This window comes from Wolffia australiana, chromosome 4 (assembly GCF_029677425.1).
Source record: "Wolffia australiana isolate 7733 chromosome 4, ASM2967742v1".
In the NCBI taxonomy this organism is placed as follows: Eukaryota; Viridiplantae; Streptophyta; class Magnoliopsida; order Alismatales; family Araceae; genus Wolffia; species Wolffia australiana.
Window position 1 is genome coordinate 992,895 of NC_135838.1, and position 25,502 is coordinate 1,018,396.

General features: G+C 41.6%; 1 protein-coding gene across 1 annotated transcript in view; it reads left to right on the top strand.

The window, feature by feature from the left end:
* Positions 1–25,502, top strand: part of EMB2247 (protein EMBRYO DEFECTIVE 2247) — a 34,217-nt gene continuing 8,715 nt past the window's right edge. Inside the window, exons 1-15 of the mRNA XM_078574731.1 lie at positions 1–185; positions 285–378; positions 6,170–6,296; positions 9,799–9,882; positions 11,021–11,115; positions 11,281–11,372; positions 12,249–12,302; positions 12,929–12,981; positions 22,254–22,315; positions 22,578–22,653; positions 23,113–23,196; positions 23,472–23,620; positions 24,088–24,205; positions 24,297–24,413; positions 24,659–24,879. Of these exons, the coding sequence (XP_078430857.1) occupies positions 44–185; positions 285–378; positions 6,170–6,296; positions 9,799–9,882; positions 11,021–11,115; positions 11,281–11,372; positions 12,249–12,302; positions 12,929–12,981; positions 22,254–22,315; positions 22,578–22,653; positions 23,113–23,196; positions 23,472–23,620; positions 24,088–24,205; positions 24,297–24,413; positions 24,659–24,879 (1,568 nt within the window). The 5' untranslated portion in view covers positions 1–43. The remainder of the gene's footprint in view (positions 186–284; positions 379–6,169; positions 6,297–9,798; positions 9,883–11,020; positions 11,116–11,280; positions 11,373–12,248; positions 12,303–12,928; positions 12,982–22,253; positions 22,316–22,577; positions 22,654–23,112; positions 23,197–23,471; positions 23,621–24,087; positions 24,206–24,296; positions 24,414–24,658; positions 24,880–25,502) is intronic.

Here is a 25,502-nt window from a genome sequence, read left to right on the forward strand (position 1 = left end):
ATCCAGAGTGGAGCTCGCCATTTCCCGCGCTGCGCAGGGAGGAATGGCGCTTCTGCCGAACCGATCGCTCCTCATCACGCGTTCGGTCTCGACCTTGACGCCAATCTTGTTCTTCTCCTTGCCGAGAACGCTCCGCGGTTCCTTTCGGCGGAGGACCAGTCCTTGCGGCCGGAGATCCCTCGCAGGTACGCCAATTTCATCGGTTTTTGTTCTTCTCTCGTCGAATTTTCGGTTCTCGCTCTGTCGGATTATGCGTTTGCTGTTGTTTCATGTTCTGGTTGCAGTTGCGGCGGCGATTGTGGAGAAGAATGATGTTTTTAACTCTCCGCTGGAGGCAAAGTCTTTCGACTTCGAAGACGAGGAGAGGATTTACAAATGGTAACTCATGTTCGATTCTTTGTATCTGTTCATGAAATTATGCTAAAGATACTGGGAAGACGTAATCCGCGTTTCAACTGTTTCTTTCTTTGAGAGAGAGTTTATGTCAAGTGGAAGGGATTTCTGGTCGTTCATGAGCTTTAGAAGATTGCAATCTATTTCTTCGCTTAATTGCTCCTTGTTACCTCTGTACTTTGGGAATTATCTTGAATACATTGTATATAATTGCACTTTTAGGGGAATCTTGTATTTCCAAATGACTCTGGAAGCATGGATGGTCATCGATTCCTCCTCTAGCTGATCCATGTGCATACACTCCAGACAGAGATGGATGTGCCTATCCACACCCAATTGTCTTGTGTCCTGCGCAAAAGATATAACGATGAACACTGCACTCTCATATAATCCTCAACTATCTGGTCTAATAAGATATCAAGAAAGCGAGGATTCTATGTGCCATCCCAGCAGTTCCAAACTCTGGCTTGAGGATTCTGTGTGAGGGTGAACATGCGTGGGAATTCTTCGCTTCATGTGTTTGAGCTGACTGGCGTCCAGCAATAGCAGAAGGTGGAACTATACCCCCTAGTTTGGTGTCAAAAAATTACAGGACAATATATTCAGTCCCCTGCGAAGAGGTTGATACTGTTTTGGTATCGTACAGGTGACTATTTATTGTAAAACTGGCTAGCAAGAAGTTCAAGATTAATTCGAATCCCAAAGTCACTGAATGAGAGCATAGAATGGAATAGGGATGGTTGGGAGAACAAAGAGAGATTTTTTTTTTTTGAAATATAAAAGGGATGAACACCTGACTCGTCGGTGAACCTCCCATCAGGACCTCATGGTCCCATCCTTTACATTCTGATCAATCAAAGTCTCTTGTCGCTCTCCGGAACCATGCGGCCTTAAAACCTTCCACTTCTTGTATAGCTCCATCTGTAGAGGCTGTTCTCCCCCCTGAACAGCATCTCTTTTCTGTGCAACCAGATGGCCAATAGAACCGTTAAAGCTCGACCACCTTCCCCGTTTCCTCTGTCTTTATAATTTTGTACCGAAGGGAGATGACAGTTGTGAGAGTGAAGAAGAAGAACATACAATAGGGGGATCGAAGGGTTGTTCCCTCAGGACGCAGGCTCCTCCTGCTCTCAAGCCCCTGCCCATGTTGCCTAAATGGGAAATAACAAATTGATCTTGAAAAGCTCCTCTATCTCTCGTTCATTTACAGGGTCTCATTCTCGGCTTTACTCGCCAAGTGCTGATGTGGATCTGTTCTTGGCTTGTCTCTGATCTGTTATTGAAAAGAATGTATCAGAGATCCAATAGCGCGGAGAGGTTCTTGGTGATGTGAATCTCCACTAATCCCTCTTTAAAAACGTGATGTTGTCAGATAATTACAGCAAAGGGATACCCTCTGGGGAACTTAGAGTCTGGAAACCCTTCATCAGGCTCTGAGCTATTACTTCTGTCTTAAAAGAGTGCTCTTTAGATAGGGATCACATACAGTGGGTTGGACCAATCATAGTTTGACCCAATTACATCAATACAAAGGGAAGGAAAAGAATACAAAATGAGTTACAAGTTTATAATTTTATTTAAAAGGAGAAAAGTCAGTATCTTCAACACTTCTCCTCAGTTGAGGTATTTCATTCCCATCTAGCGTAGTATTTATGAAGTTTCTGCTTGGTCAGAGCATCGATAATAAATCTATAGATTAGTTTGAAGATTACTTATTAAATGCAAATTTATAATGTCTCTAGCATTTTTTTGATGAATTGTCGATACACCTCCATATGCTTGATCCTGTCATGTTTGAATGGACTATAGGCACTGCTGATGGCTGATTCAGTGTTGCTAAGTGATACGATCCTGAAGACAATATTGCGGAAAATCGATTTAATTCCCAAATGCGATGAAAGATCTTTACAGAATTACCAAGAGGTTCTAGATACTAAGTATAGATTACAGAAAGTATCTTAGAAAAGAGGAGAAGAGAGGTAGTGAGGCAGCCTTAGTACATGAACAGTGTAGGAACATGACTTGAATCCACAAGCTGTGCTCTACTTGCAGGAGCCGTAGTACACGAACAATGTTGGAACAGGACTTGAATCCACAAGCCTTGCTCTATTTGAAGGAGCCAAGTCCTGAATCCACAGAGCTAACTTCTCCAAACCTTGAGCCCACAAGGGGTTGTGCTTGGATCCACAAACACTAAAGCACTCTCTAGCAAAGAGAACACTCAGAGGGAGAAACAACATTTTCAACAAAACAATAGACTTCAATAATGATTCTTCAAGGGTACATGGGGGCCTTATATAGGCCACATCAAGTGCAGGGTCATCCATAATGACTGTACCCATGAAATGACAAGTCAAAACATTGAGAAAAACAATTCTGACAAGCTAAAACAGAGGATAAGCAGCCTGACAGGCCTGAGCAGAGATATCCTGCAGATTCTGGGGCTGTAGAAGCTGTCAAGAGATATTTGTGTGGTTCAAGAATATCCTGAAGCGACAAAATAGAAGATATGCATCTTTGATAAGTGTAAATCTTGAGAGAGATGAGGAAATGATGAGATGAAGAGGAGGATGGACAGAGAGGAACACCAGAAAATAGGGCACAAAAAGGTTGGAGTTTCCATTACTAATCCTTTGCCCTTTTATACAAATATGCACTGAGGAGAGAGAGAGAGAAAAGCAGTTCCTCCAATGGTCATATTTTTGAAAAATATGACCGTTGGGACCTGTCACATCCAGCTGCCTTTTTTGCAGCTGGATGTCCAACGGCTAGTTTTTCTAGCCGTTGGAGTCTGGGCCTGATGTAAATCAGGCCCAGTATATATTAGGTCCTTAATGGACCTAATATATGGCCCTAATGGGCCCCTCACTATTGGGCCCTTAATGGGCCCTTAGTGGGCTCTTTAATGGGCCCTTAATAGGCCCTTATTTAGATTGATTTTAGTTAGGTTTTTTTATTCATTTCCCTAGGGTTATTCTATTACATGTACACGGCCTTTGGCCCATAAGTCAGTCCAATCTGCCCTAAATGGGCCTTGATGATCTAACAATAAGTTAGAGCAGAGATCCTGGCAGAAGAAGAATCTGTCAGAGAATATCTTCAGATCCTGTCAGTTCTAGAAGAATCTCCTTCTTGGGCCACAAGTTGCTAATGGGCTTCAAAAAATGGGCTTCTGGGCTACATCAGGTTGAGTATGGAAAGAGAGAAGATATGAAGTGGAGAGATGAGACGGGTCAATCTTGCTATCCTCAGGAGCAGTAGAATCTTCAAGGTCCAGCCTGAAGTCGCCTCAGCAACAGTGTGAAGAATTACTAAATGTGGCCTTGGGTGCCCCCTCCCTCGTCTGTTATTTGTAGGTGTGGATTCTCGGTCATTCCTTTCTCCTCGTGTGCTGCTTTGAGAGGCACATGTGAAGCCATCTTTTTTCTTCTGTCTCCCTAGATTGGGATGTCCATATCCCAAAGTTGCTGATTTAGTTTTAAAGTTGACTTTAAGCTCTTTTAGGAAACCTTTGTTGAGATGGATTCACACGCTCTTTGTGACATTGCTCAGAATTCTTTGACAGCATTTGAGCCAGCCAGAACACCTTGTATCTTGTGGCACCATACAACAAGTCTACCTCCCACAAAAGAGAAATATCCAATAGTTTATCAATGATTCTCCAAAGAACCTGCATGTACTTTGTCTGAAGTCCTATGTTTATCTCTTGTTTATTATTTGTCTTTACTTTATTTTTCTTGTCAAAGCATGGTACTCCACAGTATTGTAATTGTCTGGTAATTTAATGCTTCACAATCCTATTCATTCAACATGACTGCACCAGGCCAATTGAAAATTGGTCTCCACTTCATCAAAGGAGTGACTGATGTGGTTCATATTCTCCCCACATTTGTGGGGTTCTTACAGCTACTATCCAAGCTAGATGTGATCAACATTCAAACCCAGATTGATGAGGGGTGTTATTCAGTGTCATACTCTTCCTTGTTTTGTTTTCTCTTTCAATATTTGCCGGCCACGTGCAATAAGTGGACCCACGTGACTTAATGATTAAGTCACTTATTATCCCACCAGAGAATAGGTGATTTAAGACAAGTCGGCTCAGCCCACTTGTGTGTATTGGCTGGTATTTAAACCAGTTGTCACGAGTGAATGGTACATGCTTTTTTGTCTTGTAAACCCCAGACAGACGAGAGGGGACACGAGGTGCTGGAGAGGAAGAAGTTGAGCAACTTAGTGGGAGCTGATTTCATTCCAGATGAATTTGTCAATGAGGTATTGATAGTTCATGGGATCCACTAACTCCACCCTTTTGGTTTAATCATGTTATGTTTAGTTTCTACTGGTGTATCCGTGAGCTGGTTGTCGAGAAAAAAGTAAACAACCAGTGATATACTTTTGTTTAGACAGTAGAATACCCAAAGGTGGATACATTACTTCACAGTGTAGGAATTATTTCAGCTTCCCTAGAATCTTCATCTCCAATTCTGTTGATGCAAGGACTCTGAATATTCTGGCGAGATTTAGGTAATGCCACGGAAGAATGATACTGATCCAAATGGAAAATGAATGCTGATATCTCCGAATCCTCTGGAATTACAGATACAATGATGAAGTACAAGGGGGGAAGGATGAAGAGAACTACAATGTGACAAAGAAGGTTGAGTCGGTAGAATAGATACAATGGGACACTGAGTCGGTGAATGCCGCATTGGATGAGAGGATCTCCCTGCTCCAGCTGAAGACAGCAACCACTTCTTGGATATTTGAAAAAAGAGTCTTTCCAGAGTTGACCTCCATCTTATTCATATGTGCAATAGTGTCCTGTCCTGCCTTTATTTGAATGGTCCATGTGGGATTAAGCTGCCCTTAGTTGGCAGCTATGTTTCCCCTTTTTGGAGTGATAAGTCCTGGGAAGGACTGTATCAGTGGATTAGTGGCCACTGAGGGCTTGGATTTGTTGATCGTCTTTTTCTTTGAGAAGTGTGCTGTCAACATAGAAGTGTACTGTTGCATGGTGTAAAATCCCAAGGCCAAGGCCCTGGACGGCCTTTTAGGCCCTTCGTGTACTTATCGTTTATATTTTTATCTCACTGGGAAGGTCACCGACTTTGTGTGATCTCCCCTATCCTTATTTCAAAAAAAAAACATAGAACAAACAAAAAAACAAACAACTGCCGGGTGCGTTACTTATGTGATTCCTGGGCCTTTATCTTTATCCCAAGGTGAGATAATATGCTTACTATCAGGATAAACAAATAAGCAACCACCTGCTAAGTTAGGACTCAGCCGCAATAAAAAAACAAAAATTGTCAGTTTACCTCTCTTCTGCTCAGGCACAAACACTCAGATTATGTTTAGATAGAGTATTCCCTGATAATGACCAAGAAGGAATGATCTCTCCGGCCTGCATTACCCTGTTACCATGTTGAGGACGGTCATTTGCCAGGATGTGATTTCCTACGAAGCTTTCGGGGAGGGATACTGATAAGGAGAACATGACAACTTACTTTCGCAATAAGGTTCCTTTTTAATAGGGATTGCTAGCAGTAGTTTGGCCCACGTTACAGTGATAAGCAATGGAAAAAAATTATAAAATGATGGAGGTATGAGGTCAGTAACCAAGAGCGCAGGAGCTAATAACAAGGAAAAAAATCATTATATTTTGAATCTAAAACTCGATATGTCTCGAGTAGTTCATGATCTTTCTTATTTTCGTGTATGGGCTATTTTCTGCATCTTAATTGGCAGTTTCTTTATTTTCTTTTGAATTTTTTAGGTGGGAAGCCCAAGATTTTTTCAAGCCAAATTTTGACAGAGGAGGAGATCCATATGTAATTTCAATGCCACCTCCCAATGTAACCGGCTCCCTTCACATGGGACATGCAATGTTTGTGACACTTGAGGTTAGAGCATTGCTGAAAAATATTTTATGGAAATTATGCAAACTTGAAATTTCTTTGTCAAGCACTGTCTCATGCGTTCTTTCTCCCACTTATGCTCCCTTTCTTCTGCTTCTCTCTCCCTCATCTTCTCTCTTCAACCGTCTTACTTCTCTCACCCTACGCCTCTCCCTCCTGCTCTCTCTCATTCTTTCTCTTCCCCACTCTGTACTCTCTCTCTCTCTCTCTCCCCTCCTCTCTCACATCCTTCTCCCTTCCATTTCACTGGAGAGGTTCCTATTTGCTGTTGTCCCTTGAAGCTGTTAGAAAATTCATGTATTTGGCAATAAAATGTGCTACATGAAACATCTTGGCAGAGGACATTTCTTTCATTAATTTGTTTATCGTATGAAACATTCCAGTCGTAAATGGATTATTTTTTTCTAGTCATCTGTTCATTAATGTAACAAGTGGAGCCACTTTCTCCAGCTCCCTAACCTTAGCCAACAAGTGGAGAAATAAGAAATAACACAAAGAAGAAACTTCAATAAATTGTTCTGTCTGCCCGATATATCCTGTTGTTCTTCAGATACTTCCTTGGTCCACCTGTTTAAACTCTAGCCGCCAGATGGAGAAACACAGAAGAAAGCTTCTTGTTCCATTCACGTTCAGCCTCAGTATTTATCTACTGGGTTATAACGCTATTGGATCTCCAAGACCTAATACAATGGAACCGATAAGAATCGGATCTCATAAGGGTAACCGATTCTTATCGGATCCATAAATGAAATAGAAAGGGAACATCTCCATTTTATGACATATCCCACTTAATAGGGAATACAAAAATGGGCCATGCAATAGTAGGCCTATTATGCGTATTATAAGGGATCTAATAACAGGCCTTATGAGTGGGAAAGATAAGGGAGTAATGTTACGAGTCTTCACCGAGCCTACATGAGGTCAAAGAAGCGCCAGTCAATGTAAGGACGCACATGCCCTTGTTGAAAAGCGGACCCTATATAAGAGGATGGGAATAAACCAGAAGGGAATATTCAAAGTCTTTAAGATGGTTACTGGGTTGATTGGCTGGAGCTTGGGAAGCATTCCCAATCCAGAGTTGGCGACAAGGCTGATTGGGCGTGCCAACCTATCTTCCTCCCACACATTGTCTCTCCTTTCTCCACTTGTTCTCTGACCACCGTTTCATTCAATTGAATGATCTTTTTGGAACTGAATATTGAAGGGCTTTGATTGCAATTCCGCTGATATTATGTTTCATTGTCTGAGAGGCATATAGGCATACAAGCCCCATTACAGGGTACAATAAAAGTACACTTCAGCTAATACCCCTCTCAAGCTGGTCGGTAGATGCTTCTAACTCTCAGCTTGGATACCAGCTTCTGGATGATGCTCCTCTGTACGCCTTTGGTGATCAGGTCTGCAACTTGATGAGGGACCACATTTTGCATCTGAACAGCTTTCTGGTCAACCTTCTCCTGAACAAAATGTCTGTCACTTTCAGCATGTTATGTTTGTCCATGTTGCACAGGTTTGTCAGCTATGTTAATGAATGATTTGCTCTCTCTAGTTTTCAGAGATACCCCCAGCAACTTCTCTAAATTCAGCTTCTGAATTAAATTGGGCGATGACATGCAGCTTCTTACTCCTCCGGGTAATCAAATTTCCCCCATGAAATGAATACGGGATCTGCAATTTGTGATCAATATGCCCATGCCCCGGGGGGCCTTCAGGTACACCTACACTCAATATGCTACCTGCAATTTAGATTTTCTAGGGCTACGCATAATCTGACTTAGGAGGCCAACAATAAATAGAATGACCTCATATGGTTCAAACAAATTCGTTTCCCAATAAGCCGCGTGTACGGCTCTTTATTCTCTGGGAATGACTCTTCACTTGTACCCGATTTAGTATTGGGATCAAGAAGAGTTGCAGATGGTTTGCACCCCCTCATCCCTGTTTTCTGCAAAAGATTAAGAATATATTTGCACTGTGAGATAAAGATGCCATTCCCTGACTATGTAAGTTCAATGCCCGTAAATGTCTTAACTGTCCCAAGGAATTTATCTCAAATACTTCTGATAGAGGAGCATCCTAGGAGTTTGTCTCTTCCTCATAGTCCCCTGTGATAGTTATGTCATCTATATAGACAAGGGCTGCCACTCGTCTGGTTGGTGAATGCTTTACAAAAAAAGTATGATCCGGATACAAACCTGTCCAAATCCGTTAAGGTAACTGTAGAAATCACATTGAAAACACAACTCCTCAATATTCCAAAGTTGGTCAGCAGAAGGTATCAGTCTCAATCAAGTTGAGAAGGAAAATATCAAGAGCACTTCAAAGAAGTGGCAGTGTGAAGAAGAAAGAAACATTAATATATGTAATTGTAGAGGAACACCAGATTGGCTCCTTGCTCTCCTCCAGATCAGGAGGATTTCCTGAGTTCCAGGCCTTCCCCTAGTGGCTGGTCAGATCTTGGGCATTGTGGTTTGATCGGGGTCTTCTTTATATAGGATTGAATTCCTGCCAGTTACAGTCATTTGATCTGCCACTTGTCCGTACGAGTCACACGTGGTGCCGTGTATCTTCTTGGCCCCTTTGTTCTGACAAGATCTGGGAAGGTTTGAATTGGATCACCATGACTCTGTGTATATCCCATAATTTTTATAAAAAGGCTCTGAGACTATTTTAGCCCGTACAGTGTCTCTTTTGATTGACAAACTTTAGAATCAGCCAACCTGAATCAAACGTCCTGGTTTAGTCTCTTGACTTGTGATCCTTCATGCTGGGGAATGGTCACAACTTCAGTCTTCTCACCATCATTTGATACTTCTTGTGCTGATGACCTGTCATCAACCCCAAACATCAGGGTGGATATCCACATGGGAAGGTATTTGGGGGCCATCCCCTGACCCATCCTGAAAGAACTGTTCATTTTCATTGAATGTTACATCAAATTTTTGGGCTTTGGTTCATAATACTCGTAACCTTTCCTCACTTGCGAAGAACCATTTAGCTGCTCTTGTACATAACTTTGCTACTGGGCTGTGCACATGAATGAAGGCTGGACATCAAGTATTCTGGGCTTCAGCTTGGCTGTCAGATTGATCTGAGGAAAGAACTTAGAAATCAAATCCACTGGGCTTTCATAATTTAATGTCATTGACGGAAATCAATTAACAGGTGGGCGGCAGTCGGTATTGTCTCTCCCAGTAAGCACTTGGGTACATTCTAATGAAGAAGGGCATTTTCTATTCCCTTGTAGTTCTAAATTTCTCTTTCTCTTGATCTTATTTTTCTTGGGTCCCTAGTTTCATTAATACTTGCATCATTATAACGCTACATATTTCTCTGCTATGCAGTCGCCAAATGGTTTTCTGTAAGATATTGCTTTTTATTTTTAATCAACTGGGCACTTTCGGGTGTGCCGAAATCATGAAGTCTTGGTGTGTCGACAGATTAAATATAACACATAACTCATATCAATTTCCTTCCTCCCGATCAGGACATCATGGCTAGGTTTGCACGAATGAATGGACGGCCTACGCTTTGGCTTCCAGGAACTGATCATGCTGGTATTGCTACTCAGGTTTGTTTTCCATATCTGCGTGAAGGAAAATGATGCTCTTTGTGTTTTCCAATTGACAAGGCTCATGTCAGTTTGGTACCAACCATGATATGATCTATAGTTAGCTGACCTGTAGCTCTATTGGATATTTTTAGTACATTGAACTGTGGAAACAGATTGGAAGCAATACATCACCTAAAGGGATCCTATCTGTTTCCTGTCTGAAAGTGCAACTCTTTCAAATTTTCATTTCGAATATGGAATTTTGATTGCATTTTTTGGGCATGCAAACAAAAGATGAAAGTAACTCTAATCTCTTTTGAATATTCCCAATCCAGTGTATGATACTCTATAAATATAATTATCACCTGCTGTATTTTTTGGTCATTAAGATATCGCCATGTTATTGATTATTCATTTATTTCTTTTACCTACATTTGTCCCATATCCGTTTCCATCTGTTTAATGGGAAACATCTTTCACCAATCACCCAGATGCCATTACTTTCTGTTTGATTTTCATGTTTTTGGAAATAGAAGTCGGAGCATTTTACCTTTACAACATATTAAGTGCTTCTTAATCCAATCTATACAAAAATTTGGTTATTCCTCTCTGATATGAAACTATAGATGCCCAATGGGCTCCCCACGTGACAAAGGGGTGGTAGGTGAAGGAGTAGGTGGCTAAGAGGGGTGTGACGCCGTTGGGAGGAAGAGGGAACCTAAGTAGGGTTTTGGGGGAAGAAGGTCTCTGCTGTTTGGTGAGACATGATGGTTGGTCATCAGAGAAGTGGGGTGGGCGGCCTCCTTGGGTCCTCACTCTGCGTGTGAACTTTGAGCTTCTGATAGAAGATATCTTCTCTCTTTGTCCATCTATCTATCTATCTATCTATCTATCTATCTATCTATCTATCTATCTCTCTCTCTCTATTTTAGCGTGTCATACCACTCTTTCTTTTTTTTGAAAAATAGCCACTCTTTCTTCTATATTCCTCTCTGTTCGGTTATTCGTGTCCATATTCTACAGATATTTTTTATCCACCTCTATATTGTTTAAGATTGTTGGCCACCAAAGATTTGATAATCTAAATGTTTAAATTTAACGTTAATCGAATACTTGTTAATTTCTCTGTTAAGTTTCCTTTCTTGGGCACTTTTAGCTGGTTGTTGAAAGGATGCTTGCTTCTGAGGGGATAATCAGGGCTGACATGGAAAGAGAAGACTTTGTGAAACGAGTTTGGGAATGGAAAGAGAAGTGAGTAACTTCCTTTACTTTTATACTTTAAGAGTCCATTTGTGGTAAATATTAAGTTTTATCTTCTTGATGATTGTCATACCAAAATTGTTGGCCCATCCAAAAAAATACGGCAACAGTTTGATGCCTCATAAAGGATTTTAAATTATTATTATTTGTTGTTAGGTATGGTGGGACAATTGCGCGGCAGATAAAGAGATTGGGTGCATCGTGTGATTGGTCAAGGGAGCGGTTCACTCTTGATGAGAAACTGAGTCGTAATAATCGTTTCCCTCATCAATTTTTTATGTCTCTGTAATCCTGATGTTCTTTAAATTGAGTTTTTTCTTCGATAAAAAATCAGTACAGAAACGTTTTGTGCTTTTGTTGTTGAATCAAGCATCATGCTTTTTTAATCATTAAGAGCCCTGTATAAATACACGACTGAGAAGTTTCTAGCATGAGCACCATGATTTCCTGATGGAATATAATATCTAATAAATTCTCACTTTGGAGGCAAGTAATGATCAGACGCCCATGAAGCCCCTTCAAACCCTGCGATGGATACATCTATCTAACAGTAGATTGAGGAAATCATGCTGAATATTGAAAGACCTAGGATGATGCGAGCTATTGAAGATAGAAGGCCGCTGGATCGTTCCGTATATGAGGGTTCTGCATGAGGATTTCTGTAATAGTTCTAATTTTAGAATTTACTTTGATCATTCGACTCTATGCTTTCATGATTTCCGTTTTCTTGGCACAAATTTGGTTGCCAATTTCCCTCGAAGTATTATTTAGGGACACTATATTTTATATTGGTTCAGGGTGTCTACTCTTAACTTATTACTGATGTTATCTTTTTGCACCCTCATGGAATTCTATGCACCCTCGTGAAAGTACGCACTATATTACGAAAGATGGATTCCTTGTGTCCATTAATGAAAAAAATTAAAATATATCGATTATTTTAAGGGCATAACTACAAAATATATCTTTTAATACAACTTCCGTATTAATTTCTCTGTTATCATCTAGTTGAAATTTATTTAAGATAGAGATTTCCTTCATCATTTCTAACTCAGATTAATTAAAAAAAAATCGTTTCTAACTCAGAATAATATTTGTCTCTGAGTCGATTATCTACTTTGCAGAAGCTGTCATTGAGGCATTCACAAGGCTCCATGAGAAAGGGCTTATTTATCGAGGTCTGAATAATCTGTTTTTGCTTGTCTAGTAGAAAACCATTTTCAAACTATGTGCCGATATCTGTTTGATATGAATGCGGTCGTAATTAATAATGGTGTGGCTGTTGTTACTTTTATTTCTAATCTAGTGAAGCTTTTTTTCTTTGAGAGGATTGGCCGAAGCTTTATTATCCATAGTAGATATGTGAGTGATCGAAGACTATTTTAATTGCTAATTAATAGCGATAAACTGCAAAATTTTTTTACTTAAAAATGACCATGTATGAAGTTTCAGGCTGATTTGATGCAGCCGTTCTAAGTCTTGTATGCTTCTTTGTAAGTGTCTTTATTTGATTCAGTTATATTTTGAATTATCTGTTTTGTTTTTATCATTTTATTTACTCTGTGATTCTCAGAAAATGTCTCATCGTAAATGCACGAATGAAATGAAATTTTTTTTTGGAGGTCAAAGCACAATTCAGATGGCCTTAAGAACCCTTAGCCTCTGTTTTATTCATCTATGTTTTGGAAGGATTTATTCCATTGCTTGGATGTAAAATTTACAGATTTGCACTTGAACACTTTTTTCTTGTATGCCCTCTTATCTTAGCATGTAGTTTTTTTCTGATAAGAAATGTTTATCCTAGGTTCTTACATGGTGAACTGGTCTCCTAACCTGCAGACTGCAGTTTCAGATTTGGTATGACCTGTTTTTTTTATGAGCTTTCACTTATATTATTATTCTGGTTGGGTAGTTGTATCTGTCCGGCGCATTAAGCTCACTGAAATATTTTCTGGTTCTTCTACTATCGCTGATGTTTTTTCTTAAAGAAAGATTCGGGAGATCATACAAAATTGGTGACCCTCCCGATGTGATAAAAATGTATGATTGTTAAGTACACGTAAGGCCTAAAAGGCCGCCCCAATCCTTTAAACCATATAGAGGTAAAGCATGCCACTGCTTGTACACCAACATCTGTTGATACTTCTAGGCCGTTGAAGATGACTTTGTTTCCTGTGTAGCAATAATGCTAGAGCACTGAGGACGTTCTTCCTTGGCCTGTTTGGCCCCTGAGTGCACCACTAGAGGACTTCGATTTTATGTTTTGGTCCAAATGTTTCATGGGAATTATTCCGAGGAGACATTTTAGCTCATGTTGTATTATGCATATGTCGGAAATTGGTTAAGGGCCTTAGTTGAGACTGGATGTTAGGGATGAGAAGAGGAGTAAATTTTTTTTTAAAAAGATTTAAGGCGATCACCCGACAAACCAATAACCACCCAAGATTACACATGTTGACCCCTAAGGCTCTGTGCATACAAGGTCAACTGTTCCCCTCACATCTCCGTGGAACCGTGCCGCCATGAGGCACTCAACTTCGTGGACAAGCCTATCCATTAAAGCCTGCCTCCCCTTGGATATCACCTCATTTTGGTGTAGCCATTTGCCCAGAGCACTGTCATTGCTCGTCTCGCCTCTTTTCTCCATCTGGTGCCGCCTCTCCGCATGGACTCCCAGGAAGCCAGCTCTGATGTCATATTCACCGCCAACTTTTTTTGGGTGGCCCAAGTCGTTCTTGCAAAGGGGCATTCAAAGAAAAGGAGGTTACAGTCCTTGTCGCCTCGTGTCTAGAGAGCACATGCTGCGGATGTGTTCAGATACATCCTTTTGTAGAAGAGTCTTAGGTCACGAATCGTTTGTGCAACAAGAGCCACACAAAGATCATTACCTTTAATAAGACCTTTAGGCGCCAGATGGCTCGACATGCCTGGATAATAGATTAGTCCTCATTTTCCTTGCGGATCTTCGTGGCCCAAACCCATCCGTCTTGTTCCGAGCACCTTGGGCAGATCTGATTCAAATCTTGCTGCCTGCCGAAGAAGTTATCTAATCTTTGTTCTGACAGAGCACCGTCGGGTTTCATGTATTGTGCTAGCACTCTCCCACATGGGCATCAAGGCACCGAACAAGCGCGAATAGCTGAGGGAAAGCCACTCGTAAAGTGAAATAGAGAGCCATTGCTTAATTGAGCGGAGAAGAACTCTTGGACTTGGGGGAAAATCTGTCTAAGGCCATGTGTTAGGCCTCTAACAAGGCGGCATTCCCTGCCCATAGGCCTGCATGCTTATTGGGAGGGCGTGTTCCTGTTTGACTCATGATATCTAATGACTGAGTCTTATCTAGTGTGATTCTGCAACGCACTAGGGGTAACACACTATGGATGGTGTGCGTGCCGTCGGCACTCTGCACGCAGATCAGGGTGATCTGCGTGCGTGGGAGTGTGCGGGCTAGAAGGAGCGCGCGTGCAGGCGCGCCAAGCGCTGCGCGCAGGGCAGGCGGAAGTGCCGCGGTGTGGCGCGCGGAGCTGTGCGGGGAACCGCGTGGCTGCGCGCAGGCATCGCGCACATTGCGTGAGCGGTGCGCGGGCCGGGAGACATCTCGCCAGGAGACTAAGGCCATTGGCGCACAGTGAGCGCCGAGATGGCTTGGGGCGCGCGGCGCCCCGCGGGTAACTCTGGGCGCGTGGCGTCAAGCTTGAGGCGCCGAGCACGCGGCGTCGGAGCGGACTGAGCGAAAGGTTTCAGCGCAGTGCCGTGGTGTGTGTGATCGCTTGAAGGCTGGGGTGGCGTGTGTGATCGCCACGCCCACGGGCGCGCGACGCCCAGCCAGGGGCACACGTGCTGCAGCGGTGCTGGCAGACGCGAGCGCGGGGCTGCGGGCCTCAAGGCGCAGGAGCGCCCCTACCAAGGCGTGTGACGCCTCGTCTCGTTACTTTGGTATCAACCCTTGTCTTCCCCCATGTAATGCTTGTGACGACTATGTAACCCTTTTATGATATCAATGCAATGGCCCATTCCTTGAAAGGGCTGCGTCCCCACCCTCTCCTCTAAGCCCTTCTATGCGATCTTAAGCTATTGCAAAAGACTTCCGTTGCAAGAGATCAAGGCTGCTCAGTGTTCTGCTCCAAGCAATGAGGCCGGCGCACGCTAGATTCGAGCAATTGTCCTAGCTTAGAATTTGACCGTGTGACACTCTGCCATAATGGAGGCGCCCCTCTGGTTGGGCGTACTTTCTCGTCCCAATTTAGTCCCTGACCGTAGCTGTCTCGCAGGATTTGGATGACTAATTCCTTGATGGTTGGGTGCAAGATCCATGTCACCAAAGTTGTTAATAACGATGCATTCATGCTCTGTAGGCGTAGGACGCCCAAACCTCCCTGTTTGGTGGGCTTGTAGATGGTATCCCATGCCACCAGTGCCAGCCGTTGACGTTGGTCAGTCCCGGTGCCTTTCTAGAAGAAGTGTCTCAGCATGCCTTTGAGTCTCTGGCCGATTCCTTCTGGGAAGTTGTACATTGAGAGGTGGGAAACGGGAATTGAAGACAAGAATGATTTAGCTAGCACCAACCGACCACCTTTGGACAGCACCTTGGCTTGGCATTCTTTCAACAATCTCTCAACCTTCTTTACCACCGGTTGCCAGTCCACTTTAGTCATTCTCCCTCCGGTCAGTGGCAGGCCCAAGTATCTCATTGGAAAAATTTTGGTCTGTGTACCCAATGCCTGCGCACATTAAGACTCTTGTGAAAGGCCGCTACTCATAAAAGTTGACTTGGCCCAATTAATTTGTAAGCTAAAGAAATTTCGTAAATATTGAGTAAGTGGACAAGTTTTTTGCCTCCTCCACCGAGCCTTCGTATATATTGAGTAATGTTGTCCGCGCACTGTTGTAGTGGAATACCCTTGGGGTAGCTTGATGCTTGGTATCCCCTCAAGAGAGCATGGGTGCATGCTAATTTGGTGCACGTGGCGAGTGCACCTACCGCTTGGAGGAGTAGTAGGGGGGACAGGTGGGCATCCTTGCCTCTCTCCCCTTTGCTGTTGTACATGTGTAACTTTCGGCCTTCCGTTCACCATCACTGAGTCTCATGTAATACATCTTTTCACCCATGTGACCATTCTTTTGTGAAGCCCCTCCTTTTCATTGATGCCCACAGGAAGCCCCAATTTGGTGTGTCGTATGTCTTGACAAAGTGGACCTTCCACATGGAGCCCTTGGTCTTGTGCATTTTCCATGTACCTAATATCTCTGCTGCTGGCACAGCACTATCAACCAAGAAGTGACCAGGTATAAATGCTGATTGAGAGGGTCCTACAACGTCCCCCAATCAACTCCGTCAGCCTGTTTGCCAAGACCTTTGCTATAAGTAAGTAGATGGAGTTGGACAGGGAGATTGCTCCGAAATCCTCTATTCTTTCAATACCGTGCTGCTTTGGTAACAGAAACATGTGTGCTTTGTTTATGCTCTCCATAATGCCAGCCCCTTGGTGAATTTCTTCAAGCGAGGCCATTGCATTTGGTCTCACCAGGTCCCAAAACTATTTTTAAATGAATACTGACTGACAATATGGACCTGGCACCCCTTTGCTGGTGTGGCCTTTAATTGCCTCCTTAACCTCCTCTTCTAAGAAAGGACAGATCAACTCACCTTTGTGAGTTAGAGCCAATATCTGTGCTTCCTTACCGCACCATATCCACTGGTTGCGTCTTCCCTCATTGTAAAAAGAGCAAAAGTGTTCCGTGACAACACAACCCACCGATTGTGCACCAACATGTTCATTTCCTCCCACTATCAGTTTCCAGATCTTGTTGGTCAGTCGTCTCCCATTTCCTGCTAGGTAGAAGAATCTTTGTCTCCAGTCCATCTCTAATTTCTGATCTTCCTCAGCTACCAGTCCCCTCCACTTCCTACGCTTGTTTGCTTCATCCTCTTCCAAATGCCATGTATCTTCTACATCATCCAATTGTTTGATCTTGCTCAAATCTGCACTCCTGGTCTTCTTTCTGTTCTCGTATATGCGCTTGCAGAACTCCAGTAGGTGTTGTCGCAGCCCGTGAATTTTGGCCGCGAGAATTTCCATCTCAGATCTGGGTCGGAGTTGAGATGAACACTTTTTCTTCACCTCTTCCTTGAAACCAGTCTCCTGCAGCTATGATCCGTCTACCTTGAAGCAGGTAGGCCTATTGGTGCCTTGTTTCGAGTCCATACAATCGGGATGTGGTCTGGTATTGTGGGTGTGAGTGAACATTTTTTGAGTATTCTTATTTTATATGTGGCCTTTTGCTTCTTGGCTCACCGAGTATTGTAACATCTTTCACTTTTTGAAAGAACAAATCTCTTGCATTTCTCTAAAACTTGTAACATACACCCACTTACATCCTATATATGTTTTCCCATTAGGAAGTTGAACAGCTTCCCACAAATGATTACATCCTGAAATGTAGTATCCACATTCATTCAGTTTGTCTCATTTATGCTTTCGGTACGGTCCTACATTATAAATTCCAGCTGGAGGCAAAGGAAAATTATTTGCATTCTGATTAGAAGTGTGGATATTAGGTAGTTAGCCATTACCCCCACTTAGTGCAAGAGCAGCCTCGTTTTCAATGATCCACTCAGGAATTTTGGTTGATCTGTTTCAGGCAAAACTGTGCCACTGTCATAGCAAGTTGTGATCTCACCACTATTGCCACGGATGACAGATGGGGAGCTGTCCCTCCTTTCATGTTGCCACCAGGAGAAATGCAGTTGTGTTCAACTCTTGGGCAGCAGTCTGTATTTGTGCCACCAAAACCAGGGCTTCCCTAAGAGAAAAGTGAAAACATTAAAAAGCCGGTGAGAGATAAGCTCCTACCTGAGCCCGGTGTCTTGCTGTTTTGAAATCAGGAGGGATTATCACGACAACAGGTGTTACCATCATGGTGAATGGGACATACTTTGAGGCAGAGATCCCTCATTGAGAGCTTGAATGGGCATTACCCGTCTGCAGATTGCGGGGGATCAATCAAATAAAAGTCTTGCCCCCTATTTAGCTCTCACAGTTTGGAGTGGAAGTCATCAATTGGCCTTACATGAAGAGGGCCTACCCCGACTTGTGCCCCTCAGATTTAGATGATCCAAAGGCCCAAACGGGAAGTTCCTATCTATGCCAATGACGTGATATGAGCCTGGAATAAATTTTTCCCCCAAGGCCCAATATTCCGGGCATTTATTCCTTTTCATCCACAAATAAAGAATAAGATTTGGACTTTTTGGAGTGCCCTTTTGCTCGCACGATTTTGGCCAGCCAAGAGATATCAATGGTGGACGTGAATTGAGAAGACGCTTTTTGGGGCTTAGTCCATGTTTGCAGGTGTGGAAGAAAGGAAGAAGGCAGGCTACTGGCGCTTCTTTGCGCCATATGGTTTCATAGGAATGCGGTGCTGTTCAGGGGAAGGACGGCTTCGACCGATGGGACTATTCATGAGTTGGAGGGACTTAAGGCGGCCTGGTTTCTTTGAGTTGTGGATGGAGAGAGGAGGGATACCAACTCGTTGGTTGATCGTCCCTTTTAATGTTTCAAAAAAAAGATATGGACTTTTTAGTCTTGTAGCCTCATTTTAGCCTTCCACTCTCCGTCTGGCCATCACTCTCATAGCAACCTTCCCCTTCTTAAATCTTGCAAACCTTGGTGAAACTTCCTCTTCTTAGTTGTAGTTCTTGATTGTTACATACCATTGCTATTGTTAACCAGCTTTTCTATTTCATTTACTCCATTTTTATAGTTTTATTTTCCTTTCTGCCCTTTATATTTGTATGTGGGCCACATGCTATAAGTGGAGACACGTGAATGACTAAAAAGGGGCAAGTTACTTACTCTCTCATGTGTGAGAATAAGTAACCTAAGGTTGATGTGCCCAGCCCATTTAACTGTACCAGCTGGTATTTAAACCAGCCGCTATGAAAAATCCGATAAGTCTGTTTCCCATTTGTAAACCCTAGCTTCATGAGAAGGAGACACAGGGAGACACATGAGACACTGGAGGAGGAGCTGCTTAATAAGGCTGAATTTTTCAACAAGTATTGGAACTGGTCACTTCCATTTTGCATGGTTGAAATAAGGGCTGAGCAAACAGGGCGAAATTCTTCTTCAATGGTGAAAACATGAAATGATAGCTTCATCATGTGGGCAATTCTTCCAGCTCTGCTCCACAAATTACATGGAATGACACCAAATCATCATGGTATATACAGATGTTAAGTCCTTGCATGGAGCCCTTCCAATGAACAACTTGGTGGTTTTAAGAGTTGGCACAATGCTAAATATCACCTTGTGACCTTTTCTTCTTGATCTTCTTCTGGTGGCCAGGATTTTGACAGCAGCACCACAAGGAGTCTGCAGTTTTATAGATACCCATGGGAGACACTTATGTCCAGCAGATACTGGTGTACAAGGGCCCAACTGGAGCAAGGGCTCTGCTTCAAATGTCATGTGAAGTTTATGTGGGCCCATTGTTACAAGGAGCTGCAGATTTCAATTCTTTAAGTTGTAAGGTTGTCACAAAGCTCCCGGACAAGGAGGATCCATCATGGCTGCCAGGTTGAGGACAAGCTGAGACTGTAATGGGTGAGCAATTATATGAGCCTAGTTGACATTGGTCCACTAGGCCCAAATATTAATGGGTACTTGGTCATTTTCATCTACCATTATAGGTGGAACTCTTGGATCTTTTTGAGAAGTTGAGCCTCATTGTTTCTTTGTGCTCTTCTTGTCAATAATTATCCTTCACTTACTTTTTCTCTTTCTTATCCCCAGCAAACCTTGGTTAGATTCCCTCCTTTTTTAGTTCATCTTGGTTACTGATATCAACCCCAATCTTGTTTAGACTGTGGCAGATATATAGATCCACAATGCAGGCAAACGATAATGTTGATCGATGAACAAATTGAGAGTTCCCTCGAATGATTGTCAGAAACAGATGAAGACGGGGTGCCGAGAAGAACTAGGAGAATAGAGAACTTGTGGAGCGCTTCCTCGCGTCTCCCACTCTGCTCGGCAGGTCGATCCTGCTCTTCAGCCGTTGCTGCTCCTGGCAACTGAATCTTGAAAATAGACTGAATGCCTGATGGTCGATGCTTCCGTTTATTTATACCTGACTACCACGTGCTCAGTCAACACTGAGTCAGCGCTTCTTTCGTTGGTATTGCTTGGAGAAGAAATGCTGCATATCAGTTACCAATCATTACTCTATTCAGAAACACGTTCAAGGGCCGGGACCACATATCATTAGAGAGGCCATTATTTCACCTTGAAGTGCCAGAGTATTGGCATGAAAAATTCGTTTCAGGGAGAGACCTTTTGATCAATGACTAAGCATAATTTTTCCCATTCATGAAGAAGGTCTGGACTGGCACCCCATACCATGTCAAAAGTAGCAGTGAGCATTAAGGCAGCATTCATAAATCTACCAGAAGAAGGACGTTCTTGTCTTCACAGGCTCTAGGCAGAGGGTTAGTTTATTCAAGCTCATCAATGTTTCAGACTTAACCCGCTGGACGAAGTTCTCTTCCGGGAGGTCACAACGCATTTGTAAGAAAAAGTGCGAGACTGATAAATTCCAGTATCACGGTGATCATTGTAGCTTGTAAGATTGGGGAGACTTCAAGTGCAAACTCGCTAAGATTTTTGGACTTTTATTGAAATACAAGTGGCATCAAACTCGTCAAGCTGTAACAGACAAGAAATGTAAATGGAAACAGTTGTAAAGCTGTAACAGACAAGCTGTAACAGACATTTCAAAAGGATGATGGTTACATTCCCGTTTAATGCAATGTCCTTGCCAATATCTCGTTGAATCCCATTGTCAAATTAAGGGCAGAAGTAAAGCTCAAAGTAACCTTAACAAGATGCTGTAGTATGCGTTGAAGCAGAGCAGAAACTTTGATCTGTGATGTAGGTGCTCAGCCCTGTAGCATGTCCTGATGAAGAAAACTTTGCTGGCAGGGTGGGATATGTAAACAAGAGGATGAAGACAAACAATCGGAAACTGAGAGAGAATAAAAAGAGTGGAGTCTACACATACAATCCAATGAGAAATTCGCCTTAGGATATTGGTGCATAAAGGAGTTTTGTAAGAACCGTCCTGTCTGCCAATTGATTGAACACATTAATGTATGTTTCCCAAGGGAAGTCCTAGGTACGAGCTCCAATATGACAGTAAGTTGGAGGTGAAAGGAGGCATTGATAGGATCCCAGACCTTTAACTGGCCCTGAATGAGTTTGATCCACTTTAAGGTAGTCTCTGTGAATCATCTGTGAACCCAAATATTAGGGTTAGGAGGAAGAACCTCAAGGAGAGAAAGAAACGAAAAGGTCTCTTATGTTTTCTGATACAGCGGCGCCGTAGGGTTAAGTAACCCGGGCGATTACATAAAATAGAGGGTCCAAGCTCACGTGGACCCGATATCCTGGATCCATTTACTTATGTCCCATGAGGACAAAAAAAAAAGAAATATGATAAAGAGATTGGCCCAGCCCAATAACCCGGGTCCAATATACAACACATCATCTAAAGAAACTAAGTATCATCTCTCTTTATCTCTCGTCTATCGGAAGACTTTCTTCCTGAGTTTTTTATGGTTTCCCCAATATCATCACTCTTCATTTTTTTTTTGAAGAAAATCATCACTCTTCATTCATATATTCTCTTGATCCAGACAACGCCATAGTCAAGATGACAACATTGTCTGTTAAATAGCCTGTTGAGCCAATCAAACGAGAGGGTCATGATAACTATGAGGGAAAGGCAGCCTTTCCTTCGGTAAAGTATTTTTATTCTATTCCTTATATTCCTTAAAGTATTGTATTTTTATTTTTATTCGGTAAAGTATTGTAGATAGTGTGATGAAAATATCTTCTATTCCTTCTGTTCTCAATAAGCCAAGAATATCAGATAATTTATTTCCATTCTCAAGAATCTTCATGGATGTGTGTTAAAGCACGCTTTTGATTTTATGAACTTCAAAAATTGTGGAGGCCATCTAAACTTATAAATAAGGATGCATTGTTCTTGTAATAGTGTCATTTTGCACCTTTCCTTCAAAGAGCTTTTTCCTTTTTACTAAGTCTTTATTCTTTTCCTTCATTCAGGAGGTAGAGTATTCAGAGGAACCAGGTTTTCTGTACCACATCAAATATCGTGTTGCTGGAGGGTACTAATTTCATTACCAAAAATATTTCATGATTTCCATTCTTATTAGTCTCGGGAGTCTTTTCCCAAATTCCTGTGGTTGGCTCACATAAATTTTGATGCTATAATAATTTAGATCACATGAAAGCTATTTTATTGAGCATATAATTAAAAAAATACGACCGAAACGCCAAATGTGTTTGTTCAAGATCCGTTACTACATAAATTAAGATAACTGTGCATTTCACCTCACACTGAATTGGCATGTTTATCCTGTTAACCAGGGATGACTTTTTGACAATTGCGACGACAAGACCAGAGACGTTATTTGGTGACACTGCTATCGCTGTTAATCCTGAGGTCCACTCCATTTCTTTCAATTTTCTATACGTTCATTTCGAATGTTTCTTATTGTGGTGCTCAACTTTTGTTCTTTGTTAGACACCATATCTTTTCATTCCATTCATCAACGTTTGTAGTCTTCTCAGTGCAATTTTTTCTCTCTTAATAATTTTGAATCTTCTTGGATGAGATTATATTAGAAGGTTGTACTTCCATATTTGAAACTTTAGAAGGATTAAACGTATGCCTTACCTAGGATTGTATTTTTCTTCTGCTTTTTAAATTTTGATTCAATATACCCCGACATTATTTTTATTTGAATTTTTTGGTTGCACGGTTGTACTTTATTCCACATTGAAGTTTGGTAACAGTGAAGAATTCTTATTTTTTCTGCCTTAATATCATTTCATTGCGGCACAATTTTTTTATGCATGCAGTGAAGGTTTTGACAGTAGTCTTCTTGAACATTTTTTTTAGGATGAACGTTACACCAAGTACATAGGCAAAATGGCAATTGTACCCATGACATTGGGTCGACAAGTTCCAATCATCCCTGAAAGAGTGAGTTTCTTTAAGGCCTATAGATTGTGTATTGTCATGGCTTTGTTCACATCTCAGTCAAATATTCTCGTTATTTTTTATTATTTTGGTTGGATGCTGTTCGAAAGACTAAAATTGAAGTTCATCTCTGATTTTGTTTCACTATTTCTTTATGACTTGTCCCTTATAATATATGTATGAAACTTACCACTTGATAGAATCTTCAGACTTTTAGAGCTCTTATTTTTTTTCATCTTTATCATTTTGGCCAATTATTAAGAACCGGAGACTTACAGCATGTGGATAAAGAATTTGGCACTGGAGTCTTGAAGATTAGCCCGGGCCATGACAATAACGACTACCTTCTGGCAAAAAAGCTGGGCCTTCCGATTCTTAATATTATGAACAAGGATGGAACATTGAACGAGGTGGCCGGATTATACAGGTATACTCAATACTATATTTTGGGTCCTCTCTCTCTGTGTCCAGATGCATGCAAAGGGTAGGGAGCTCAAAGTATGGGTTTTTGATCTTGAGTCATGGATTTACAAAACACCTTTTTTCAAGATAACTTTTGCTTGAAGTAGTAGTCAAATTGTTCATCATCTGTGTTCTTCTGTAAACCTTCTGGTTTGCAGTAAAACATTATTTCACTCTTTGTGAGACTCTGATTTAAATACCAGTTGCATAATAAAGGCCAATTAAGAATAATTCTTTAGTAAGGCCATAACAAGTAAAACTTAATTGTGTTAAATAAAGACTCTCGAATGGGCCATTCACTCATGGCCTGATACCAGTCTATAAAAATAACCGGAAATAAGAAGATAGGTGCAGAGAGATGGGGATAAGCGCATGTATTCAACAGTAATTTTTCATTTTCACGATGTTCCAGAATGGTTCTTTTTCTGGCAGTGGTTTGGATCGTTTCGAAGCAAGGAAGAAACTGTGGGCTGATCTTGAAGAGTCAGGTTTGGCAGTGAAAAAGGAAACTCATGTGATGCGAGTCCCAAGATCACAACGGGGAGGAGAAGTAAGCTAGACCATTGGAATATCATACAATTCACTTTTTCTCTCTCACCGCATCCAATGACCACAGTTTCATTTTTAATTTTGTCAACTAGGTGGTTGAGCCACTTGTGAGTAAGCAGTGGTTTGTGACAATGGAGCCATTAGCTGAGAAGGCCCTCCATGCCGTTGACAGTGGGGAATTATCCATTATTCCCGACCGATTTGAAAAGGTGAAAAATAAAATTCTAAAATAATTTATAATGACCTTATAGGTTTCAGTTATTTTACCCATTAAATTTATGAGTTCTGGAACGAACTTATTTTAATTGAAACAACTGTCATCTTATGAATATTATTATTGATGGCATATGGAGTTTTTTTTCCATCTCAGACATTTCTCATGATTTAGAGTTATGTCCATGTGAGAAATTATCCGAACCGGAATCTTTTTTGCTTTTATTTGCTTTACATGCAGATATATAGGCATTGGCTATCAAATATTAAAGACTGGTGCATAAGCAGACAGCTGTGGTGGGGCCACCGAATTCCAGTTTGGTATATTGATGGCAGAGATACGCAAGACGAGTATATTGTTGCGAGGAGTGAAACGGAAGCGCTTGAAAAAGCTCGTAAAAAGTTTGGACAAAATGTAGAAGTATACCAGGATCCTGATGTACTAGACACGTGGTTTTCAAGGTTGATTCCCATCTTTGCCCTTTTTTTGACATTTTCCGTTCTAAGCAAGATTTAATGGCCTAAAACAAGTTCAATTACGTGGTCATGTAATTGACATATTTGGAAAGGATTAAAATTTTACGCCATAGTTCGTAAAAAAGATTAGACTCAAAACGATATATTCAGCATCAATTATGTATTGGATGAGACCTTGATAGGTTTTTTTTTACAGATGAAGCAGAAGTAAGGAACTTTTTTTTGCTATTCTGTGATGTAGCACCGATGTTGAACCAAACTGTGAGAGTACAAAATTTTGTACTTGTTATTTGCACAAATACGGAAGATTAAAGTTAGATTCTTGAACAAATGTAATTTCCTACTTCTGTTTCCTATGAAAAATAGCTACTTTGGAACTTCACATCTCAGACGTACTTCTACCCTTTTTATGAACTGAAAGGTCTGCCTGTAAGCGTTTGAATGTGTCAGTTGAATTCCATCTGCTTGTTGAAGTGTATTTGTTACTCTCTTCTTATAGGCACTGCTTATTCTTGGTTTTTCTCAGAATGAAAAGTCAGAACAGTGTATTTTTGCAGTCAAAATTATTAAACACGTTACTGACTTTTATTACCTTTATAGTTTGAGGG